Source organism: Colletotrichum fructicola, assembly GCF_000319635.2.
Source record: "Colletotrichum fructicola Nara gc5 chromosome Unknown KSG_Nara_v1_contig03, whole genome shotgun sequence".
NCBI lineage: Eukaryota > Fungi > Ascomycota > Sordariomycetes > Glomerellales > Glomerellaceae > Colletotrichum > Colletotrichum fructicola.
Window position 1 is genome coordinate 4,540,433 of NW_027094053.1, and position 22,021 is coordinate 4,562,453.

Sequence of the window (22,021 nt, forward strand, 5' to 3'; positions counted from 1 at the left end):
AGTGCTTAGCGAGAGGGCAGTTAATACAACCTATACTACCTACTGAAGTGACTAGGAGTGCAGGGCATACAGCGTAGCACTTCATAAGCGAGAGTGCTGGGATGCCTGGCATGCCAGAGAGGGGGCCAAGCAGGGCTAGCCCGGGTTAGGCAGGATCAGCAGTTTAATACAACATATCGATTGGACGCCTCTACAGCCATCTCACACGCCACAAGTGTCTTTTTGCGATGTACTGCGGAGCCTGAGCGCAAGGTCTGACTGGCTGCCCCTGGCGGGAACTAAAAGGGACATGTCTCGGGGCTCAAGGAGATAGTCACAATCCGATTTGATTCAACGACACAAGCTATGCCGTTAGAAGCAAGCAAGGCATTACCCCCACTCAAATAGCTTCCCAAAGGCTCGGATCCGATGGACACCGGTGGAATGATGATCGGCCATGGCGAAAATATCCAATCTTGGACGTGGCGTTCTCGGCACCGCATCGGGCATCTTGTCTCAAGCGGCGGCGGAAGCGAGGCGGAGAGACATCACCGCATGCACACGATTTTCGGAATGACAAAGAGCAAACGGTTAAACGGACATGATTTGGAACTTTGTGTCTCGTGTGATTTTCCGGATGTGTTATATGCTCTATCTTCTATTACACTGGTACTGGTGGCTGACTACCAGTGCACTTTTTAACGGCCGATAGGGTACGGCCACACCGGCGGCCGCCCTCCCCGTCAGGCCAAGGAACAATCGAATGCCTTCTCTGATCGTGTGCTAGACCAACGACTCCATGATTCCCTCGGGTATGTCTAACAAAGGAAAACCCACCGGAAAGAAAATAACTCCCAACGCCGAGGCCGTTTCTTCTATCAGTTCGCGGGAAATACTCATCGTACAGCATCTCATACCAGAGACAAGAGACAAAAGACAAGACACAAGAAACCCTCATGTGCCTACAACATGTTGCTGCCCAAAGGCGGCTGCGTATCATGCGGAGTTGTAGTGTCGTATGTACAAACGCTGAATTTGTGTGTACATTTGTGAAGCGCAGCGTTGGAGGTTAATCCCTTGACGAAGGACCAGACTGCTTGCGTCCGGGACCACCGTAATCCGACATGGCGCTAGACGTGTGGGAGATTGACGTTGATCTGTGGCTTTGTGCCGCGATGCTGTTCTTGGCGCTCCCGGACTCGAGGTCCTGCATGGCGTATATGCTGTTTGAATCGTGGGTCTCGAGAGCAAATGACTTGCTGCAAACGATGCCCTTGCCGTTGCGTATGGCGGCTTGTAGCTCAGTCGTCGACGAAGACTCCGTGTTAGGGCCCTGAGACATGCGGTTGCGACTGCGGCTTTTGCTCGGGTTATTTCCGCTAGAGGGGTCTTCCGAGTACTTGTGGGAGTCGTAGCGTTTCGTGAGCATGCCAAACAGCCTCGGGAAAGTCTTGATGAGAATGAGACGAATGGCGGGTAGACAGCAGCAGATGATGCCGGTGGGGACCTCAAGTGTTGTCCAGAACGCAATGTCGAATTGATCCCAGGTTGGGTTTTGAGACGTTGCGAACTGAACGAGCGAGCGCAGCCGCAAAATGCTCACAATGGTCACGCTGTAGGTTTTGTTAGCCTCAGACTTCTGAGACGGGGAGTTCACGAGGGAACTTACAAAGTACCAACGCAAAACATCATACCCACAGCCAGCTTCTTCCACCAGTGTAGGTTGAGAGTTCTGATTCTGGAAAGAGGAAGAACAAGCATCCATAGATCGAGGAGGATACTGATGACGGCGTTTGCCCAGGGAACGGCGTTGATGTTGATACACGTCCCCTGGTGTTCGCCGTCCCATCTCTGCCAATAGTAGTGGATGGGGGTGCATTGAAAAATGCCAACCATCAGAAACACGAACGTGTTGACAGCGTTAAAAGCAACGGTACCCCAAAGTAGACGCGCAAGGCCAGCTCGATCGAAGATACGCATGTAAAAGAACAGGATGGCCATTTTGACCAAGCCCATCTGGATGAAGTACATGGGCTCGAGTAGGTAGAACCAGAAACCAAATTTCTCGATTTGATCCGGTGTCAGGGTCCAGATGTCCTTGCCGAGACCCGCGGGGATGAGTCCCACAAGGTTGATGATGAAGGATGGGAGGACGGCGAGGAAGGCGAGCAGTGTGAATAAGTCATCCCAGCCTAATTGTGCCGACGAGAAGAACTTATATATCAACCGGGCAAAGACGACGATGATCGAAAGACCAAGCATAGTCCATGTCAACCGTGCATATTCGGGGCTGTGGTCCCTGACAGGCCTGTCACAGGTGACCTCGAAGACATTTTTGGCATCTGTGGACTTGTAAGTATGTGCTCGTGTGCCTCTGGGTTGCGATGGCAGACTGACGAAGGGTGTCCTTGATGGGGCAGGCTCCCACAATGCAGGTCTCGGTTGTAGTCTCGAACTTTGAATCATTGCAGATACATGTTGCATTGGTTAGACCGCAAGGCGAGTCCTTGATTGCTGACAAGATACATGTAACCTAGAGACATATGAGTGAGTTGCGATGGAGACAGGTAGGTATCGGGCAGACTTACCGCACATGTTGGGAGTTGAGCAACAGCATCGGTGATGCTACCAGCCTTCTGGGCCGAAGCGAAAGGTACTGTGATAGCCAGGAGTACTGACACCACAAAAGCGAAGGAGTGTGAAGACTTCATGGTATCGTCCGATCTGGGTTCAAATCGATCAATTCCCCAACCGTGTCGTGCGCCGTCGTGACAGGAGCCTCAAGAGTCCGAGGTCCTTGGGGGTATCTGCTTGGTTAAAAAAGAACAAGCATAAGCATCATCGAGACCGTTAAATCCCACGAGCTTTTCCGAACCGTTCGCGGGGATAAGAAACGTCAACATGTAGAAGAAAGGGGGTACGGATATGGCCCAGCCCAGGCTACGGACCGGCGACATTTAAGTGGTCGCCATGTCGCAATGGCTCATCCTCCACGAGTCGCGGCGCGACCTCCTTTCAATCAACCCTGAGCAGGATGGAATTGTATATGCCGTTTGCGATAGTTCAGCCCAGGAGGACGCCACACGAGCGCCAAAGGCGCGGCCGGCCTCTAGCCCCCTCACGTGGTGGATTCGCGATGAGAGGGTCAAGATCAACGCTGAATCGCGAACAGAGCGCAGACGGGCCACTGCTTCCGGTATGGCCGATGGCAGCCCAAACTTGTCCATAGGCCGGCTGGGGCGAGGCACGGATGGAGCACCGGTCCTAATAGCTTGGGGTAGTTGAACCACTGACAGGCGGAAGACGTATTGCCGTCCTGGATCGCTCCAGGCCGTGGGGATCCCCCAGAGTTGCATTCCGGGAGGCCATCCGTCTGATCCGTCCATGCAACAAATACCAAGCGCCGGAATGGGAATGTTGCTCGGCTACGACGAGCTTTGAGCTCCCGGGTTGGATTGACGGATGCCATTGGCCTCGATCGGGTTCGACTGGAGAACCATCCTCCATCATCGCAGACCAAGGATGCGAGGTGTGGCAGGGAATACGACGGTGACTTGATAGTTTCCCACGCGGTGGAAATGCAGCCCATCCAGAAAATCTGGAAAACGGGCGCTGACGGACTTGCCTTCTAGAGATGGAAGCAGAAAGAAGTAAGGTATGCGAGAACAACTCCCGAGCTCTGGATTTCTGAAGATGGAAAGTGCCTAGAAGGAGTGAAGGCGCTTGAAAACCGCCTCATGGGCCGACTCCCGAAGTGCCCTCATGATGGTCTCTCGGCGACTCCAAATCGTCAAAGGAATTCCAGGTTTCATCGCACAAGTGTGAGATTTAGCTCTTGCATCAAAAAGGAGTACGTCACCAGGAAGGAAAGGCGCCATGCTGAAGACATCAGAAAAAGAAAGACACGGTGGGGCCGGCCATCCACGAGCCCATATTCAGCTAAACGACCCAAGCAGGTGTCCTGCATGCACGTCAGGTCCCGTCGTCCCATCATCGATCGCTGTCAAGGGTTGTTGTCGGTTGATTTCTGCGCGCACTTCATCTGTTGAGCACGGCGCACGCGCACATACACATGGCTGTCAGGGGATGTCTTCCCAAAGTCCGCTAGCTTTAGGTGCGGCGAAGGATGGTTTGCCTTCAAGCTTGAGCGTGTTTTGAAGTGCAGGAGGAGTGGACCAGGACCCCAGACCAGTGATCGACCGCGTGTGGCCCGTGCACAGGAGTTCCTCCAGCACGGGCCTGGTTTCTTGTAGCCGACTTATCTCCTTATCGGGCGGGCTCGTGCGTCCACGTCCCAAATTTCTGAACTAGCACCAGATCGCGGTCGCTGCTAGGCGACACCGGGTCGACGTCGGCAACCTGGACTCGAAATACCACGCTTCACCTCCTTCCCCTCAACCAGTCTTTCGACGCCCAAAACTGTCAATTTGCCCAGAAAACCATCCCGAAGACCCCTTCTGACGGCTCACGTCATCCCGCAACACAATGAGCGCGCTAAACGCCTTCCACGAGTCCCTCCCGTGTACGTCTGCTGATCTCCCATCTGTCGTGCCTGCGCCATCCAGCTAACCTGTCAACGCCCGCAGACATTGATGACGAGCCCACGCCCGCTGAGCGCGAAGCTGCCGAGTCGTTGATCCGAGCCGAGCTGGCTACCTCTTCCCCAGCTCCGGCCCCAGCTTACAAAGAGCCTACCTTCTCCCCCCTTATCGAAGCCGAACTCGAGCGCGTCGCGTCAAAACAGCCCCTCAAAGTCATCGACCTCGAAAGGTACCAGACACAAGAGCCCTTTCCAGACTCTGGGCAGCCAAAGACAGCAGAGGATCGCGAGCGCCTCGCCGACTCGCTGCGCAAGGCATACACCTCCTACGCTTACCTCGATGGTCGCGCTCAGAACCTGGGTCTGCTGGACAAATATGGCAAAAATGCGTGGCTGATCGGCAATTGGGGCCTTGAGAACGAGCTCAAGGCTATGGAACGGGATCTTTCCGAGACCAAGCGTCAAATCGATATTTTGACTGTTGCCAGGAGGAGGCAACAAGAAGAGGTTGCGGCTGAGATGAAGGGATTGGAGGAGACCTGGAAGAAGGGTGTCGGAAGGACACTGGAGACAGAAATTGCTGTCGAACAGCTGAGAAGGGAGGTTTTGGAGGAAATGAGAACAAGGGGCTGAGGTTGAATTGCCTTGGCGGGTGTCCTCCTGCTTGCCTCACGATTGATGTCATTCACGCTTATCTGTAATAACAAGGTCCATCTAGATCAATGATACCACCGGAACTCCGTCCTTCAAAACCAATTAAACAATGCCATGAATAAAATACTCTTGACTAGCAGGTATCTGGACTTCACTACTAGCCATGTTCTTAGGAAGCGAAGGTAGGTGTTCCACTAACGCCGTTGTGAACCTTCACATTTACCGTCAACCTTTCCAAAGCCGCCATCCAATCTTCAACGAAACGCACAACCACTCCATTTAAGCCGCTTGCAGCGGATCCATCTCTTCGACACCCGTCTTCACGCTCTCGTACTTTGTTCGCCTCATGATGCCTTCGACGGGGCCAAGAAGTCTCTGGAAGGCAGACTTGCCGAGGCTAGCGACCTTGACATCCGTCGTCGCGACGATACTAGCGGCGCGGGGGGCGTCATTCAAGAGTGCAAGCTCACCAAAGAAATCTCCCTTGCTGTAGTGCTTGACAGCTTCCTTGCTGTCGCCAATGTAAGCATCGGCCTCACCACTCTCCAGCAGGTAGAACGAGTGGCCCGGGTCGCCTTCCTTGATGATAGTTTCGCCAGGAGTGTATTTTTGGGTTTCCAACGCGTCGGCAATCTTGGATCGCTCATACGGCGTGAGGGATTGCAGCAACGGCACTTCCTCGAGGAAACTCTCATACATGCGACGGCGCGCAAACGTCGACTCCATAAGAATGCGGCGGAATGTGAGTCGGTCGAGCGCCCACAGGGTGCATCCAGACTCGGCGGAAGTAACCGTTGCAGCTCGAGGAGCGTTGTACATAAGAGCCAGTTCACCAAACGAGCCTCCGGCCTGGATCGTTCCGACTTTTTGGCCCATGCCCTCGGGGCCAGGTTGCAGAGTTCCACTGCTGTTGACGTACACGTCGAAAGATCCCTTCTCCACAACGTAGAAGAAGTCACCAGCGTCACCTTGGCTAATTACCTGTTGTACTACGTTAGGTACCGTACATGTGCAACAAAGTGATGTGGTGGAAGTGATCTTCTTACCTTGATACCTTTGGCCGGGATAGGTTTCTCGATCAATGCTCCCAGAATCTGAGAACTCTGCTCATCGTCCAGATGGCTGAACAAGAAGTTGCCTGCGATGGCAGTTGTGAGACGATCCAGTTGCTCCTTGTTCTTCTCGTGGACGGGAGGAGACCAGTTATCGTATGAATCGGCACTGGGTTTCAGAGACTCAGCGGAAACCGAGGTACGGCGGCCAAAGTTGTACTGGGCAGGGTAGCTTTCGGGATTCGGCGGGCTTCTAAGCGCAGAAGGCGGAGCATCGTCCGTGGCGTCGCCGCCAAAAGGACCGCTGAATGTGGTGCCAGCGTTCATGCCGAAGTTCGGTGATGTGGGAGACGTGACCGTATCATTCTCTTCCTCCTCGATAACACGGTGGATAGCGTTGCCACCGGTAGGGCCGTCACTGGCGCCGCCAAATGGATTGGCATTTGCACCAAAAGGACTCTTGAACATGTTGGGCGACTTGTGAGTAATGACAATCGATGGGAACTTCGTCTCGCTTCGGTGCCTTTAACGTCTCGGTGCAATCTGGCGCAAGTAGGTAGGCAAGTCGGCGCAGCGGGTGTGGATATTGAGAGGGGGAATCGGTGATAGTGTGTTGATGGGAAGCTCTGATGTATGGTTAGCTACTTTGGACACCAGCAGATGGAATGGTAAACGGTTGCCCTGCTCTCTGAGGTCATCAGGCAGATGGACAAAGAATGTTGCAAGATTGGTGGGGTTGTGAGCACGACGGAATTGGTGCGTTCGGTGCCTCGTCTGCTGGGTCTCAGGCTCCAGCACCCGAGCAGATTCCAACTCCCTGGCCAACTAGGTCATGAGGTTCGAGATGCACTGACGCAAATCGGTAGGGACAATTGGCTGTGCAGGGGTGACGCAGGGCAGTGGCAACAGTCCAAATGCGATGCCTTTCGATCGGCAGCAACAGTGACGAACTGCAGGTCGGGAGCAGGGAAAACAGGGGGCGGTGACATGGGAGCACAGCAATCTTGGGATGTATGCGGCTGTTGAAGAAGACACATGGAAAACATGAGAGGAGATGATGCTGGAACTATCGAATCTGGGCTAAAGTCGGCCTGATGGTCGAAGGGAGCTTCCACTTACCAAAGGTGTAGCCAACGAAGCTAGCTAGCGGGAGACGGTGGATTGAGGCGCAAGCTCAACAGCAGCAATGTTGATATAACCCACAGATGTTGAGGCGTGCAGCTGTCGTCGTCGACCGGACCGGGGATGGAGAAGTATAGACAAGGACGAGCAAGACGAGCTTCCGGCAGGCAAAAGGGATGGATGGCTGTTTAAAGATTGAAGAGAGAGGGGAGGGGAGCAGTAATAGAGAGAAGAAGAAGACAGGAGGAGGTCACGTCGTGGGTCCGCAACAGCAGGATGCGGCTAGTAGGTAAGGTATGTCAAGGTAGGTAGGTAGGTAGGTACCGAAGTCGAGGAGGGGGAGGGGAGGGGCGTGGCAAGTGGGCGCCGCTTTCTGTTCTCCTGGGTTTCCAGTTCTGGTGCTGTTGTCCGGGTGCGAGACGGTACGAATTGATGAGGCCACAAGAATGCCTCACAAGCGTGTCTTGTCTGGATCGAGGGCAGTTGGCAGAGGAAAGAAAAGGGCGACGGTGACGAGCAGGCGGATGGGAGCACGAAATGGGGGAGTGTAGGAAACGGAAGGCCAAGGGAAGGGAAGCTTTTTGGGTTCGGTTTAGGGATTGCACTGGGACGGGGGTGAGGTGGGGTGGCCACGCTTGTTACCACTGCCAGCAGAGGCACGGAGGCAGACAGACAGTGGAGGAGCCAGGAGACACTACGAATACAGAATGAGGAGGGCGCATCCACGTTGGCTGCTTCCAGTCAAATCTCAATCTCAGCACCAAAGCACGGAGCACAGGTAATATTTGGGAACCTGGCTACCTTTCAGGAGACAGGGTAGGGATGGGGAAGGGCACAAAAAAAAAAAGAGAGAAAGAGCGGAAGGCGCTCCTATCCTCCCCTCCTCCGCCTTCTCGCATTTCTTCGTCCCCTTCCCCCCCTCCACTTTCCCGCCTTCGCTGTCTTCACATTAAGGTACCTAGCTGTGGCATCCAATCCGCAGGAGCAGGAGAACCAGCATGCAGCGGGCATGCAGCAACTGGACATTACAAAACAGCCAGCATCAGCAACAGCATCAGGCTCGAGGTGATGGATGGGCCCCAGGTGGTGTTGGGTCCTAGCTTTTGAGGGGCCTTGCTGCCCCGGCCGGCCATTCACGGCCGTCGAAGAGTTCTAGAAGGCGCACAGATCATTTTGTGGTCCGCTGCCGCTTCCCTTCCCTGCAGCCCGAAGTGTCCGGGCTTCAGCTTCCACCCTTCCAAGCCGCTTCGGTTGCGATTCTGTGCAGCTCCCAGCGTCTTCTCTGACTGGCCGCACTGGGCCACACACACACACTCACACAGTCCACCCTGGGTCCCTGGTTTCGGCCATGTCATCATGGGGACGCCCTCCCGCGGAATTTCAGGGCGCTTTCAGTGGGCCTTCCCCGTCCGCCCGCAACTGCCCCTCACTCAGTCTTTACTGAGGTAAGGTACCTAGGTATGTACATTCGTCCACGCATCTTCGTTGAGCTCTTCTGTCAGTGGCTACCTTGGTTTCTAGGTGCTGATCAAGCTCGCTACAGCCACTGGCTTAGGCAGTGCCCAAGACCTGACCGATCCCTTTACCAGCACCTGTCTCGCCTGTACCTTATGGCCGCCGGGCTGCTTTCACTGCCATTCCATTTCAGACAGCCCGGGCCCTGTGTAACCAGAATGAAAGTCACAAGCCTGGCTCAAGCTCAAGCTGCCTTTGACGTCCCCATTTTTTGCTTCCAGACCTGCCGTTTCAAGCCGTATGTGCGGCCTCTCAGATGTCGATTCCCCATCGTTGACTCCGCGTCTGGTATTCTTTCGACCATACCTTAGCAGTAGCCCCTTTATTACGCCTCCCACTCTCCTATTACGCGGTACTTGACAGGCCATGACATGCTTTCATTCAAGTGGCTGGAGGCGCTGCGTATGCATCTTGTCGTCACTGACCTTGACGGTTCTCTGACGAGAAAGATCATCTTGTCCATTTTACACCCCTTGGCTCTTACTGTCATATTACCCACCCAAGAAAGGAACGAAAGCTGAAGAAATATCCAGCAAACGAAATGAGGCGTGTCAAACACCAACGCCATTCTCTGGAGTCTGGTGAGCTTTGCTGTACCTTGACCTAGAGCTTCCAGAGTGGTCACAATCCACTGCGGGTATTGCCGAAGCCCATCGTAATGTCGGCGATTCCATCATTGAACATGTTGCGTGCATGGGCTTATCTCAACATCCGCAATTTGGAAATCCAGTTAAGTGTTACATCAAAGTTTTTGGTACGTGATTGCATTTCTTATTTGTCTTTGGCGTCGTGCTATTGCCTTCTCCAGGGAGGCGGGTCGGTAGTGTTGCGCTCGGCCCGGTCTTGATATACAATATTTTGGGCTCAGTTTGTCAATCCGATATGGTATAGTGGCCAACATGATGCCCTCTCATTAACTTGCAAGGCTAGGCATAGCCCCGAGTTCGATTCTCGGTTTCGGAACATTTTGATGTTTGTTTTTTGGTGACTTTTCGGACCACAATTTGATGGGTCTCCTTTTTCACTGCAAATTCATCTTCCTAAGATTTCATCATTTAACCACGGAGTGGAATCTGGACGTGGTGGTGGAGAAGTATGGAAACGCGTCTGGGAGAATATTAATAGCATTGACAGGGGTCATCACTCTGCAGGAGGATAGATAGTCTTTGAGAGATCGTCAATCATATCCTGCATGTGCGCTGAATAGCTATTTTCTAGGCTTGGAACTTTGAAGGTCTTATACTGACCACACGTTGCAAAACCACCCATACGTCTGGTTGTTCCGATGCTAGCGATCCGCAATAGCCGCCATAGCACAAATATGCTCTGAGCCAGAGAGCCTGCCTGTGCTCACAGCGTCCATACTCTCTGTATGGTGCTGACTGCCTGCTCTGTGTTGACGAGGAGTGGATCGCTCAGCCACGCCGCTAAACCCAAACCGTGCATCAATGCCAAGCCACACGGGCTGACTTCAACTCCTGGGAGTCGCTCCTGCGCATCCCGGGACGTCTCCCAAGACATCAACCTACCGCCAATCCCCCATCCGACGCCAGAATTAATCGCGCGCAGCGAGTGCTTGTCCAAGATGCCCGAACCATCACCAGGCGTCAATCACGCCGATTCTATCGATTCGCAGCATGACAAAGGAAAGAAGGAGGAGAAGAAGAAGAGCCGCCGACCCGCAAGTACGTGGAAGCCCCGGAACACCTCCTAAAACCACCCTCGGTCGACGCGGAACTGGTGGAATCTCCAACGCGACGAACTTTGAGCTGATGCGGACATTTCAACAGATACGGCGTTTCGCCAGCAGCGTTTGAAGGCATGGCAGTAAGTCTTCTGACAGATTCGCGACGACAGACATGTGGCGATGACAGCTGACGATCCAAGGCCGATCCTGACGCCCAAGACGGTTCTCCCTCTCTTCTTCACCATTGGAATCATCTTCGCACCCATCGGCGGACTCCTCTTGTATGCTAGCGCGAAGGTAGGTGCCGCTTGCGCCTTCCCAAGGCGAGCAACTACTGATCAGGAAACAATGCATAGGTGCAAGAGATCAAGCTGGAATATACCGACTGCGCGAAGGAGGCGACGGAGACACTGAGCGTCATGGACTCGAAGTATATTTCCACCGCATTTAAGAGTAGCGACCAGACCAAGAATGCCCTTTGGGCCTCGGAAAAGGTCAATATCACGACGACGGGTGGCATCACATACGAGACGACACAGTGCAGGATTCAATTCAACATCCCCGAGGACATCAACCCCCCGGTCCTCTTCTACTACCACCTCACGAACTTCTACCAGAACCACAGACGATACGTTGCTTCGTTCTCGGATAAGCAGCTCAAGGGAGATGCCCTTTCCGTGGATAAGGTCTCGAGCTCCAACTGTGACCCCCTTAGGACGGAAGAGGTTAACGGCACGAATATGCCAATCTATCCTTGTGGTAAGTTCCGGGTTTCAAATTTCATTGCAGAGGCGTTTTCTGATTGTTCCAAAGGCTTGATCGCGAATTCCATGTTCAACGATACGTTCAGTTCCCCTCGCTGGTTGCAAGACGACACCCTGTACGAGATGAAAAACAACTCCGGTATCGCCTGGGACTCCGACGCCTCATTGTACGGGAAAACGAACTACAAATACAACGAGGTCATCCCACCTCCGAACTGGAGAGTCCAGTACCCCGAATATACGGAGCAGAACCCACCACCAAACCTGGCGGAATGGCAAGCCTTCCAGGTCTGGATGAGAACCGCCGGTCTCCCATCGTTCAGCAAGCTGTACCAGAGGAACGACAATGATGTGATGAAGGAGGGCACCTACGAAGTCAATATTACTGACAGTAAGTACTTAGCATACACTATCGTCATGCGGATCTAACACGGTGTAGACTTCCCTACTTTGGAATACAAGGGCACCAAGTCTATCGTGATTTCGACGCGCACTATTATGGGCGGCCGCAACCCCTTCCTTGGCATCGCATACATTGTGGTCGGTGGTATCTGCATTCTTCTTGGTGCGGTCTTCACTGTCACCCATCTAATCAGGCCGCGGTAGGTTCTCTCCTTGTACAATAACAAGAAGCCCCCTAACTGACACACCCAGAAAACTGGGTGACCACACCTACCTCTCCTGGAACAACGCTCCGGGGTCCAAGGCTGGTCCTACCGGTGCGACGGCTACCGGCCGTGAAATGCGTCCCGGCGAAGCCTAGAAGGCTGCCGATGAGTCGCAGCGCCCTCTTCGTTCCGTTTCCAATGCCACCTCGCCCTCTGAGCCGGCATCAGTGGCGCCGAGTGTTACCGCATCGTCAGTTGGACGGCAACGCATGGTTTCTCCACTGTCGTATCTAGAGGGTCGACGATCACATTGATTCACGAGACTGCAGAGCTGGCATGCTGCATTTGTATGGATTGACATGAAATTGTATGAGTAAAAGGGGGCCTGGGCATTTCTTCTGACACACCGGACAAAGCCCTCCTTCAGATGCCTTCATTTGCCCAAGAGAGGCTTGGCATTGTTTTTTTTCGACGTTTTCGCGGTCCATGGCTTGCTGTTCTTAATGCCTCATTTGGGTTTATGCCTGCGTTTCGGGCTGGGTTATTCGGAAGGGGGCCCTGCTTTGTTCTGCACTGAAGGCGAGGTAGACAACCCTAAAACCGACCGTCTTTAGCCTACCATAGGGATTTTGGAGTTTGGAAGGAATTGAGCTTAGATTAGCAATTCGATCATATTTAAACCATTGCTTTGGGCGTCAGTTTGATCGAGTGAGAGAGCTTGTTGTATGACAGTTGAGAAAAATGCGGCTGGCAGGTTCACATGGCCCGCCCATGAACAGGTCCAGGCCACTATTTTCACATCAATCATCTCAGCCCCGGGGGGCAAACAGTAGAACGGAAAGATGTTTCACGAATCCTAGATTAATAAGAAAGCTATCTGCCCCGACGCCCTGAAGCTCTCAGGCGGCGGACCCGTCCTCACCAAAAGCCCTCTCTTCGCGACCCAATACGCCGACACAATTTTGATACACTGATGGATAATAAAAACACTGCTGAGATGGAAAGACCACTATCGTCTGTATCTGCGGTCTGCCATCGGTGATATCACGCCGCATGATCAAGATACTACGCTTAGTGCTTCCTCTTCTTGCGGCCGCGACTCTCGTCGTCGTCGAGGTTGCTCTCGCGATCGCGCTTCTTGGCCTTGGCCTCAAGCTCATCCCAGTCCTCGCCTTCGTCTTCATCGCTCATGTCGCCCTCGTCATCCTCATCCGACACGTTAGAGCCGAAATCGGAGTCCTCTTCACTAGACTCGGACGCCTCATCGAGCTCATCGTCGTCGATTTCGAAGTTGCTCTCCTCCTCTTCTTCTTCGCCGCCCTCGTCGTCAGACTCAGCCTGCAGGAAAGACCATCCGCCATCAATGAAGAACTGGTGAGTGTCGGCTGTGACCGTCTTCATGATGGTCGGCCAGTTCAGGTTGAGAGGACCCTCCGAGTAAGCAATGTCTGACGAATCCAAGAATTCCTTAACGTGGTCCAGGAACTCGACTGGAATTGTGTTGACATGGTATGGCGCGCGGGTGAAGTCCTTGAAGACAAATACAAGATCAAAGTTCTTGAGGCCGAATTGGACACGTTCCAAGTGGGCGACTTCAATATCATCCAGAGTGACGACCATGAATGGCGGCTCGACGACTTGGATCAAGCACTCGGTCGTGGGTTGGATGAAGACATTGCTTCGGAATGGCACACCGTGGAAACCAAGTTCTCTGATGGGCACATCAACCTCGATACCTTCGTTCTTGCCAGCCTCGGCGATCTTTTGGGCGAAGCCTTGGAACAGACGATCAAGTTCAGCGCGGCGGCGGCGCTCTTCTTGTTCTTGTTCGAATTCATCCTCATCACCGTATCTGTACTTCCTCTTGCGGTTGCCCGTCTCGTCGAATTGAATATCCGTTGCCTCGCGGTAAAACTGGACATCCTTTGTCTTCTTCTTGTTGGCGACCATGATAGGATCCTTCAAGTGAATGTGGATAATGACGATCAACTCATGTTGGCATGGCTGGAAGAAGAGGTGGCGGACGTTGGAGAAGAGAATGTCGACTCGCTGTTGTGTGCTCAATGGCGATTGGTAGCGGATACCATTCTGGTGTATCTCTACCTTGCCAGGAACTCTCTTGCCCTCCATCGCCGGGCGAATGAAGACGTTATCAAGCACGGCCGGGCGACGGTCTTGCGCAACACGTTAGCATGCTCTTGTAAGGCAGTATCGACTTCAACTTACTTCTTATTTCGACGAGCTTGTCCTGCTCGACAACGTCCTCTAGTTCCTTCTTCTCCTGCTCCTTCTTGTTCACGTCTCGCTTCATGTTGGAGATTTGAGTCGCGATTTCTTGGTAGCGGTCGCCATCCGTTGACCTAAACGTCAAGCTTCTAACGAAGTGCGCAGAGGCGTCCTCGAAAGGCTGGTCGTCCTTGCGTCCGACTCCCTGGCCTGGAGACAAGAAGTTGACACGCAAAAATGACCATTCGCCTTCGTCGCTCTTGCTGGCGTTCTTGATCGTGTTAATGTGGAAAGGCACAGGTCTGCCCATGACAGGCAGAACGACGGTGTCATTTCTCGCATCAACCACAATCTGCAGTTCGCGGACCTTGGGAGGGAATTGGTTGTCACGTTTGTACGAATCGAAGCGCTTGAACTTCTTGACTTCCGTACCGTTCTTGTCGCTGGTTGACTCTGAGAACCGAGCAAGACCCTCCTTCTGCTTCTTGGAAGCTAACTCCTTCTGATGCTCGCGACGCTTCTTCTCGGCATCCTCGTCGACCTGGGTGGATCTCTCGGATCTCAACCTTGTAGAAGTGATGTTTTTAGTAGCAACAGCACCAACACGGGAGTCCTTCTTTTCCTTCTTCGGCGTCGGTTGAGCCTCTTCCTCATCCTTGAAGAAAAAGGAATTCGAGTCGGCGTCGATCGGGGTCTCGCCGGTGAAGACAACGGCATCGCTGGACGTAACACGGATCGTGTCGGTGATAACAAGCGAATAGATCTTGCTGTTCTTGTCCTGCGGTTGAGGGTTCTCGATGTCGCTGAATCCGGTTGTGATGACGAGCGTCATACCGTCCTTCAGGGCTCGGGAGTTCTTGGCATTAAGGATCAGAGTAGGGTCGCGATTCTCCAAGCCGACGCCCCAACCAACGTTCTTCAGGAAGTGCTTCTCCAGGTCTGGCTTCTTGGCCTTGATCATGCTCATGGCCTTGCTGTAGACGTCCTTGATGACAACGCCGTCGCGGACCTCCTTCAGAATCATGTTGTGAATGTTGTAGAGGAGTTTGTAGTTGCTCTCCTGCGACTTGTTCGGATCCACAAGGTATGTGCGAGCAATAGCAGAACAGTACGACTTGTAGCGCAAGCCCATAGCTGCGACGATGGTTCCCGGGTGCAGGACGTCGTCGTTGCTCTCCGAGTTCATCTTGAGATCGTACTTGCCACCGCTCTGGACCAGAGGGCCCAGAACCCAGTCCAGCTGAGCAGGATCCAGATCTGTGGGAAGCTTGCTCTTGTTGGGCAGCTCGACGGTCTTCCAAAATTTGGTATCGTCCAGCTTCTTATCAACCTTATCAGCCAGCGCGCTGTGCTTGACCTTCTTTTCCTTATCGAGAATGTCCGACATTTCCTCAAGGAAAAAGGGGGTCATCAAGGCAACGCATGCCTTGGACGCGGTTCGCATGGCTCGCAGTTCGGTCTCGTCCTTGATCGAAAAGGCGTGCTGAGAGAGGGCTTGGGAGATGTCAACTTCCTCGACATCCTTGCATTGGTCGGCGAAGACCTTTTTCCACTCCTCGACGAAAGGCCCTTTGGAGGTATCTCTGGCAATGGTGCCAACCTTGTTCTGTGGGGAGATTGTCAGCGGAAACCAATGCAACACGCATATGAAGAATGACTCACGCCTGCCGACTTGATGGCGTCTGCCAGCTTGACGAACAATTTCTCGTTCTCGGCTGCGTCCTTGCCTCGTACAAGGACTTCGAGGGGAAACCGGCCGCCCTTCAGCTGGTCAAGGTGCTTCGCTAAACAAGAGGTTAGTCGTAGCTCGTCGCAAGCGCATAAGTTCGATGAAGCGCATCCTCACCTTTCTTGGCCGTAGTCAGGATGTAGATCGAGTCGACCGTCAACAGCATCATCGTCGTGGGGAATTCGTAGCCAAGCAACCAGAACTGTCGCGAACGAAAAAAAAGTCAGCCAACTGTCTCATTTTCGCAATGTGAGCGCAACTCTGGGAATTGCATCGCGATCGCGGTTGCCGCTTTTGATGGCAGGAAGGGAGGCAGGCAACTCACATGCATGGCGTTGTTCTTGTGCAGCTCGGGGACTTCCTCCACCTTGCCCATCATGACAATGATGGACGAGGCGCCATTGAAGACGCCATCCTTGGTGCGCAGGTCATTCTTCCAAGCGCCGGTGAAGCGCGAGAGGCGATCGTGGAATGCCTTGCTGTCGATTTTGATGTCCCCCATCGTCGCTGCCTGATCGAGTGACGGATGTTGAAGCAGAGAGAAGGGGGTTGGAATCGGAGAGGTTCGCTGCCGGGTCGACGCGAGTAAAAATCCACGCGTAAATGGGAGCCAGGTCCAAGAACTAAAGTGGGTCGCTAGCAGATGCCCACACGTGACGTGACCGTGTCGCAGCAGGCTCCAGGTGCCATGAATTGCTGGGGTAAGGTAGGTAGAGTTCGATGGGCGGTGCTGCTTGCTCGGGGATAGCTCGCCCCAAACGTGCTAAAGAGCTAGGGTAAGGTACCTGGTTAAGAAGCAGGTGCAGCAGGTTGACCACGGGCCGGCAGCTCCAGCAACGCTTACTAAGTAGCTATTGTTGCTTAGACAGTTGCAGTTACGAAATTAAAAACCACCCTTTGCATCAAATGATGTCCACAGGACTAAACAGGACAGCGGGCTCTTTCTCATTGACCTCCCGAGCACCAAGATTTAGGCAGATAACTACAATAAGACGATTTGCCTCTCGCACCGCTAGTTAGTTACTTCCGCTTAGGTAGAATACCATACCGTTTTAAACCAATCCCAGCCAATCGTAACATTTTGGGGTCCTTGCCGATCGAATCGCCAGTGGGAGAGCGTACAGTGTATCCATAGGCGGCAACATTCCCAGTGTTCGACGAACAACACAACACTTCGGCATGGTGATGACATTTGGCCTTCGCAAACATGCCCGTCCGACGAAATGTTCAATCGCGTGCTCTCCACAAACTCTTGAACACCGCCCGGGACAGCATTCAACCGGAGTGTGAGGGGAAGAAAGCTCGTCGGCCCGCCCGATTTTCGGGATGTGGAGACGGGACTTACACCCAGACTACAACCCCGCCTCCGAACATTTAAGCTCATGAACTTCAACTCTCAAGTCTTTTTGTGCAGCTTCATCCGTCCTTTCAATAGAGAGACAGTTTCATGCAATCGACAGGATTCTGGCGAATCACAAACATATCACGTCCGCGGATAACCGGTAGTCTCACAGCCAAAGCCCCATTCAAAACCCAAGCACCCCTCAAAATGCGTCTCCCTTACGTTCCCAACCCTCCCCCTACCACCACCCCCGAGGACGCGGCCATCGTATCCCGCATCGAAGCCCGCCGCGCCCCCCGGCCCCTCCAAGCCCTCGACCTCACCCTCCTGCACGCCCCTCCTGTCGCCGACGGCTGGAACTCCTTCCTCGGCGCCGTCCGCACCCAGACCACCATCGGCGCCGACGTGCGCGAGCTCGCCATCTCCCGCGTCGCCGTCGTCAACAAGGCCTGGTACGAATGGGGCCACCACGCGCCCCTCGCCGTCAAGGCCGGCATTCCTACTGCCGGCATGGACGCCATCAAGACAGAGGCGCCCTTGGAGCTGAGCGCGAGGCCCGAGGTCCTGAGTGAGCAGCAGTGGGCCGTGTTGGTCTACGCCGATGAGATGACGAGAAACGTGAGGGTCAAGGACGAGACCTTTGCGGTGCTCAAGGGCCTGTTCAATGAGAGGGAGGTTGTCGAGATTACTACGACGGTGAGTTTGCTTCGGGACAGAGGCCTGGACGGATGCTGATGAGAATCACAGGTTGCGTGCTACAACTGCGTGAGCCGCTTCTTGGTGGCTCTCGATGGTGAGTGCTCTTTTATCCTTTACTGATTACTCTGAGTCTGGCTAACGCAGGGGACAGTTGGCGAGAGGAACAGCACAGGCCCCGATGATGTCGAGCTGCCTAGTCACTAATTCATCGACTTTCACCGGTCTGGTTGAAAATGAGGTACGTCTAAGGTCAAGAAAGTTCTTTGATGGATTGACCTGAAGAGAATGCTAAGCTGATTGCAGTGAACCGTGGTCCACGGGTGAAAACAGGGGGCTGGTAGTGCTGTGGAAAGGGGTATCTCATCTAAGTGAAGTGAAGTAAAACTCTCCATGGCAACATGACCAAAAAACCACAACGTCTTCTCACTGCTTGATCCTATTCATAAAACCTTAGCGCCGGTACCGCCACATGATTGTCATTCAAATTTTATGTGAGTCTTGAACAAAACGCGAAAGCCAAATAGGCGCCGCGCAAAACATGCCGCTACGCTTCATGCTGATGCCGCAAAAGATGCTGCTCTTAGCGTAGTACTAAGGCCATGCAAGGTTCTGCTTGCTGTGAATGCATATGCGTCGTCATAGGTCGTGATAGTATCCTGTAGTCGTAAGTCGATAATCGTATCTTCATGATAGCCCATGTCTGCATCGATGATCCGAGGTCGATGACAAACCCTCCCCGGCCGATCAGAGACTCAGCCTGGAGTTGGCCAGCTCTTGCTCGATCGATCGCTCAATGGAGGTGCGCCGCTTGTGTAGCTTGGGGCTCTTTTGCAACTCTTGGACAACGCCTGCCCATCCCATCTTGTGGCCCGGCTGCGTATCTGCGTGATGGCCGAGAGCCTGGGTAGTCAGCCTCCTCAGCGGCGGCTTCTGGCGAATCTCCTCGGTCAGGGCGCGCGTCAGGCTCGCCTTCATGGGATGCATCATCGGGGGTGTGAAGGGCAGCGGCGACTTCTCCGGATCTGTCGGCGGCGGCGTCACCGGCGTTGCCGCATGTCTTTCGGCCGTCGCGCTGGCCCTCTCTGCCACAACGCCCATGTACACAACGAGAAACCGCATCCTCACGAGATCGAGCCTGCGCACGCGCTCTTCGAGATCGCGGCGTTTGTTTGCCCACAGAAGGCGGGCAGGTGTGCGCAAAGTGGTTGTGTTGTCGGAGAGAAGCATGGAATTGATCTGCTCGCGTAAATCGTCGCCTCCTCTCTGTATCTCACGGAGCAGTCGGCCGAGGCGCAGCTTGTCGTCAAGGCGCTGTACCTTTGCGATATCGCGATCGTAGCTCTCGTTCTCCTCGACTGAAAATTCGACAGCATCAATAAAAGAGCTGATTTCGCTGGGTGCGTCACGGTAGGCGGTTATGTATGTGGTCATGATCTGGGATAGGACGATGAAGGAAAGCAGGAGAGCGGTAAGGACAAGGACGATCGTCCACTGGCGCGCCTCTGACTCGGCCATGTTGGAGCGTGTGTGTAAATTGCAACAGGTGATACTACAACAGCATGATGCGACGGAATATGCGACAGCCAGAAGAATGGTGTGAGTATGTTGATGACTGCAGTCTATGGTGGTTTCAACAGAGCCAACGGGGCGAGATGTTATGGATTGGAGGAAGGAGGGGAAAGACACGGAAAGTGATGGACGTGAGGAGGCAACATTTGATGACGATGCAAGTGTGTAAACGGAATCGGGGGAGGGAGGGCTTCAAGGGCTTCAAGGGCTCGCCGGTGGTAGGGTGGTGGATGAAGACGTCCCGTCTCCGAAGTGTGCTGTGTGCGCAAGTGCTAGGGTCTGTAAACGGATCCTCGGTGACTACTAATACGACTTTGCACTTGCGCAAGGTATTGGAAGCGTGACATACCTACTCTCAGGTAGGCCCAGATGCTGCATGGTTTGATGATGCCTCCTCTTTCGTGCTGCTCATTGCCCCTCTTCGGTGCGGGCTCCCTTGCATCTCTTCTCGCGACATGCAGCCACTGGGCGGCATGAGCCAATGACTGACGCCGAGGTCGCTCCAAGACGGGTGCCGTTCGTAGGCTCTCTCACGGTTGGCGCGCTCCCCTGCGCTTGCAGGAGGGAGCGTCAGCTGTCACTGGACAGACGGTGGCCGACTTCTGTATCCAGCATGGCTTCACGGTGGGCCGAACGTGGCTCGAGACCGATCCGATGGGGCCGACCCTCCTGCTGGGACGAGGGGATAAGGGTTGGATGCGTGTGTCCAGCAGTAGCCCGTGGTGGCGGGCATTTTTTTGCGCTGTCTGTCGTTTCGTTCTGTGGGCAACGAACCGTAAGCATCCACCAAGATGCATGCGAAGTGTCGAAATGCTTTGAGTGGCGGGGCGGAGGTTGAAAGAACGCAGGAACTTGTGTCTGGAACGCAGCATTTGGTTTGGCGGTGGAAGACGTTGCCAGGGATGAGGGGTTGTAGAAGAGGGGGAGATTATTTGGCAGATGTAGGCGGTCAAACGGCGCGTCGATGGCGGGGTGAACAGGCGATCTGTTGGTCATAAACGCCATGAAGAGAGAGAATTCTCAGCAAAAGTGAATCATCTGGGCCGCGCTGTCAGGACAGCCCATTCGCCTGGTTGTGTTCTGCCCAGTCAGTCCATGCCCTGCCCTGTCTTCGGTTCCAGGTACCTTACAGCGTGTATGCACCAACGTCTGCCATCCGAAGACTCCAGCTGCACTGCGATGTCAGAGGCGCGGGCTTAGGTGCATATTCTGGGCCATTCCACACTTGCGCTGCAACCCGAGGTCACTGGGACTGTTAGCTTGCCTGGATCACCGCTAGCTGCAGAACATTGGCCAAACCTTGCTATTAACTAATCAGAATCCCGTCGACTTCTCCCGGGATTATGATCGGTTCGGAGGCAGTTTCAACACACGGTCGAGAGTCGTCAATAATGGATTACTTTATCTACAGACTGATTTTTTCAACGTAAACCTCCAAAAATGCCCTGCAGGGCAGAGCATGCGGGGGCTAGTGACATCCAGTGTCCCTTGCAGGGATATTGCTGAGGGTCATTGTAACCCACTTTCCTAATGCGGACGACAACAGATTGGTGTCTGGCAGGAAAGTCTTTCAATCCTGCGGAATGAAGATATAATATATCACGAGCAAATGCATTTTAGCTTGAAGTAGACGATTTATTTCATCAACTACTTGCAGGGCTAACTAAGTTATTCATTCTCTCGTGTTTTGGGGGGTATCAATTCCATCGCATCCCGAACTCGCAAACCGTCACTTATAATAATCGCGACGCCAAATCATCTCCCTCACTGCTTGGCTTCCGCCTGCTTCTGAATGTCGTGCTCAGCACCGCGCTGCTGAGTCTTGCCAGAGTCGTGCATGTCCTGGTAGTGTTGCTGGCCAGCCTTGTCACCAGTCAAGCCGGCAACAGCACCGCCAACGGTACCCTGGACGCGGTTCCCAATGCCGGAGGTGTAGTCGTTCAGCTGGCCCTTGGCCTCTTGTTGCTGTCCTTCGAGGTTCTGCTGGCGACCCTGCTGCTTAAGGTTCTGCTGTGTGTTAGTGAGGTGTCAAATGGAGCAGTAAATAATGATCGGATATCATCGTACCTCAGAGCCGACGATGCCACCGACAGTCTCCTTAGCGGAGCCGACAGTCTGGTTCCAGGAACCGCTGGCACGGTCAGGATCGTCCTTGGTCACGCCAGAGGCAGTAGCAGTGAAGCCGGGAACCTTCGCAGTGGCGTGAGAAGCATCGTGCTCAACCTCAGCCTTGTTCTGCTTAGCCTCGCCCTTGTTCTGGTCGGCGGTGCTGCCAGTGAGGGAGCCAATCAGGTTCTGGGCGGCGCCGGTGGCAGAGTCGACGTAGGACTTGAGGGTAGAGGTGTTGTCGTTGTTGGCAGACATGTTGGGTTGTTTGGATGGATGGAAGGGATTGGTAGAAGTGGTTTGTTTGGAGGTTGAGTGTGGTTAGATCTTGTCAAGATGTGTTGATGTGTTGGGTTGGAGATCAAGAATCCATGAGAGTCTGGGGAGAGAAATGGTATTTATCTACAAGGAAAGGTCATAGCTTCTTCA

At 53.8% G+C, this 22,021-nt stretch overlaps 9 protein-coding genes across 9 annotated transcripts; 3 read left to right on the forward strand and 6 right to left on the reverse strand.

Moving 5' to 3' along the window:
- Positions 1-1,048: 1,048 nt before the first annotated feature.
- On the reverse strand, positions 1,049-2,690 carry CGGC5_v006086 (Satratoxin biosynthesis SC1 cluster protein 4; the record flags this gene model as incomplete). The annotated part of the gene is made up of 4 exons (XM_032034845.1): positions 1,049-1,592; positions 1,649-2,321; positions 2,377-2,512; positions 2,568-2,690. The coding sequence occupies 4 exons, from the start codon at positions 2,688-2,690 to the stop codon at positions 1,049-1,051; spliced, it is 1,476 nt and encodes a 491-aa protein (XP_031892667.1).
- A 1,774-nt stretch (positions 2,691-4,464) lies between these two features.
- On the forward strand, positions 4,465-5,152 carry bcas2 (Pre-mRNA-splicing factor SPF27; the record flags this gene model as incomplete). Its single annotated transcript, XM_032034867.1, has 2 exons — positions 4,465-4,501; positions 4,566-5,152. The coding sequence occupies 2 exons, from the start codon at positions 4,465-4,467 to the stop codon at positions 5,150-5,152; spliced, it is 624 nt and encodes a 207-aa protein (XP_031892863.1).
- Positions 5,153-5,452: 300 nt separating this feature from the next.
- PKAR (cAMP-dependent protein kinase regulatory subunit) lies at positions 5,453-6,693 on the reverse strand (the record flags this gene model as incomplete). The annotated part of the gene is made up of 2 exons (XM_032034877.2): positions 5,453-6,154; positions 6,220-6,693. 2 exons carry the CDS (start codon positions 6,691-6,693, stop codon positions 5,453-5,455), a joined length of 1,176 nt encoding a protein of 391 aa, XP_031892864.2.
- A 57-nt stretch (positions 6,694-6,750) lies between these two features.
- On the reverse strand, positions 6,751-8,480 carry CGGC5_v006089 (uncharacterized protein; the record flags this gene model as incomplete). The annotated part of the gene is made up of 3 exons (XM_066151648.1): positions 6,751-6,851; positions 7,345-7,364; positions 8,377-8,480. 3 exons carry the CDS (start codon positions 8,478-8,480, stop codon positions 6,751-6,753), a joined length of 225 nt encoding a protein of 74 aa, XP_066009124.1.
- A 1,967-nt stretch (positions 8,481-10,447) lies between these two features.
- Positions 10,448-12,076, forward strand: mug89 (Meiotically up-regulated gene 89 protein; the record flags this gene model as incomplete). Its single annotated transcript, XM_032034897.1, has 7 exons — positions 10,448-10,547; positions 10,653-10,689; positions 10,750-10,846; positions 10,906-11,308; positions 11,363-11,704; positions 11,753-11,915; positions 11,968-12,076. 7 exons carry the CDS (start codon positions 10,448-10,450, stop codon positions 12,074-12,076), a joined length of 1,251 nt encoding a protein of 416 aa, XP_031892703.1.
- A 916-nt stretch (positions 12,077-12,992) lies between these two features.
- On the reverse strand, positions 12,993-16,378 carry SPT16 (FACT complex subunit SPT16; the record flags this gene model as incomplete). The annotated part of the gene is made up of 5 exons (XM_032034909.1): positions 12,993-14,095; positions 14,148-15,753; positions 15,810-15,931; positions 15,994-16,078; positions 16,202-16,378. 5 exons carry the CDS (start codon positions 16,376-16,378, stop codon positions 12,993-12,995), a joined length of 3,093 nt encoding a protein of 1,030 aa, XP_031892712.1.
- Positions 16,379-17,425: 1,047 nt separating this feature from the next.
- CGGC5_v006092 (uncharacterized protein) lies at positions 17,426-18,121 on the forward strand (the record flags this gene model as incomplete). The annotated part of the gene is made up of 3 exons (XM_032034920.1): positions 17,426-17,914; positions 17,966-18,011; positions 18,069-18,121. The coding sequence occupies 3 exons, from the start codon at positions 17,426-17,428 to the stop codon at positions 18,119-18,121; spliced, it is 588 nt and encodes a 195-aa protein (XP_031892711.1).
- A 540-nt stretch (positions 18,122-18,661) lies between these two features.
- On the reverse strand, positions 18,662-19,432 carry CGGC5_v006093 (uncharacterized protein; the record flags this gene model as incomplete). Its single annotated transcript, XM_032034931.1, has 1 exon — positions 18,662-19,432. The coding sequence occupies one exon, from the start codon at positions 19,430-19,432 to the stop codon at positions 18,662-18,664; it is 771 nt and encodes a 256-aa protein (XP_031892714.1).
- Positions 19,433-21,250: 1,818 nt separating this feature from the next.
- CGGC5_v006094 (uncharacterized protein) lies at positions 21,251-21,850 on the reverse strand (the record flags this gene model as incomplete). The annotated part of the gene is made up of 2 exons (XM_032034942.1): positions 21,251-21,493; positions 21,554-21,850. 2 exons carry the CDS (start codon positions 21,848-21,850, stop codon positions 21,251-21,253), a joined length of 540 nt encoding a protein of 179 aa, XP_031892713.1.
- Positions 21,851-22,021: the final 171 nt, after the last annotated feature.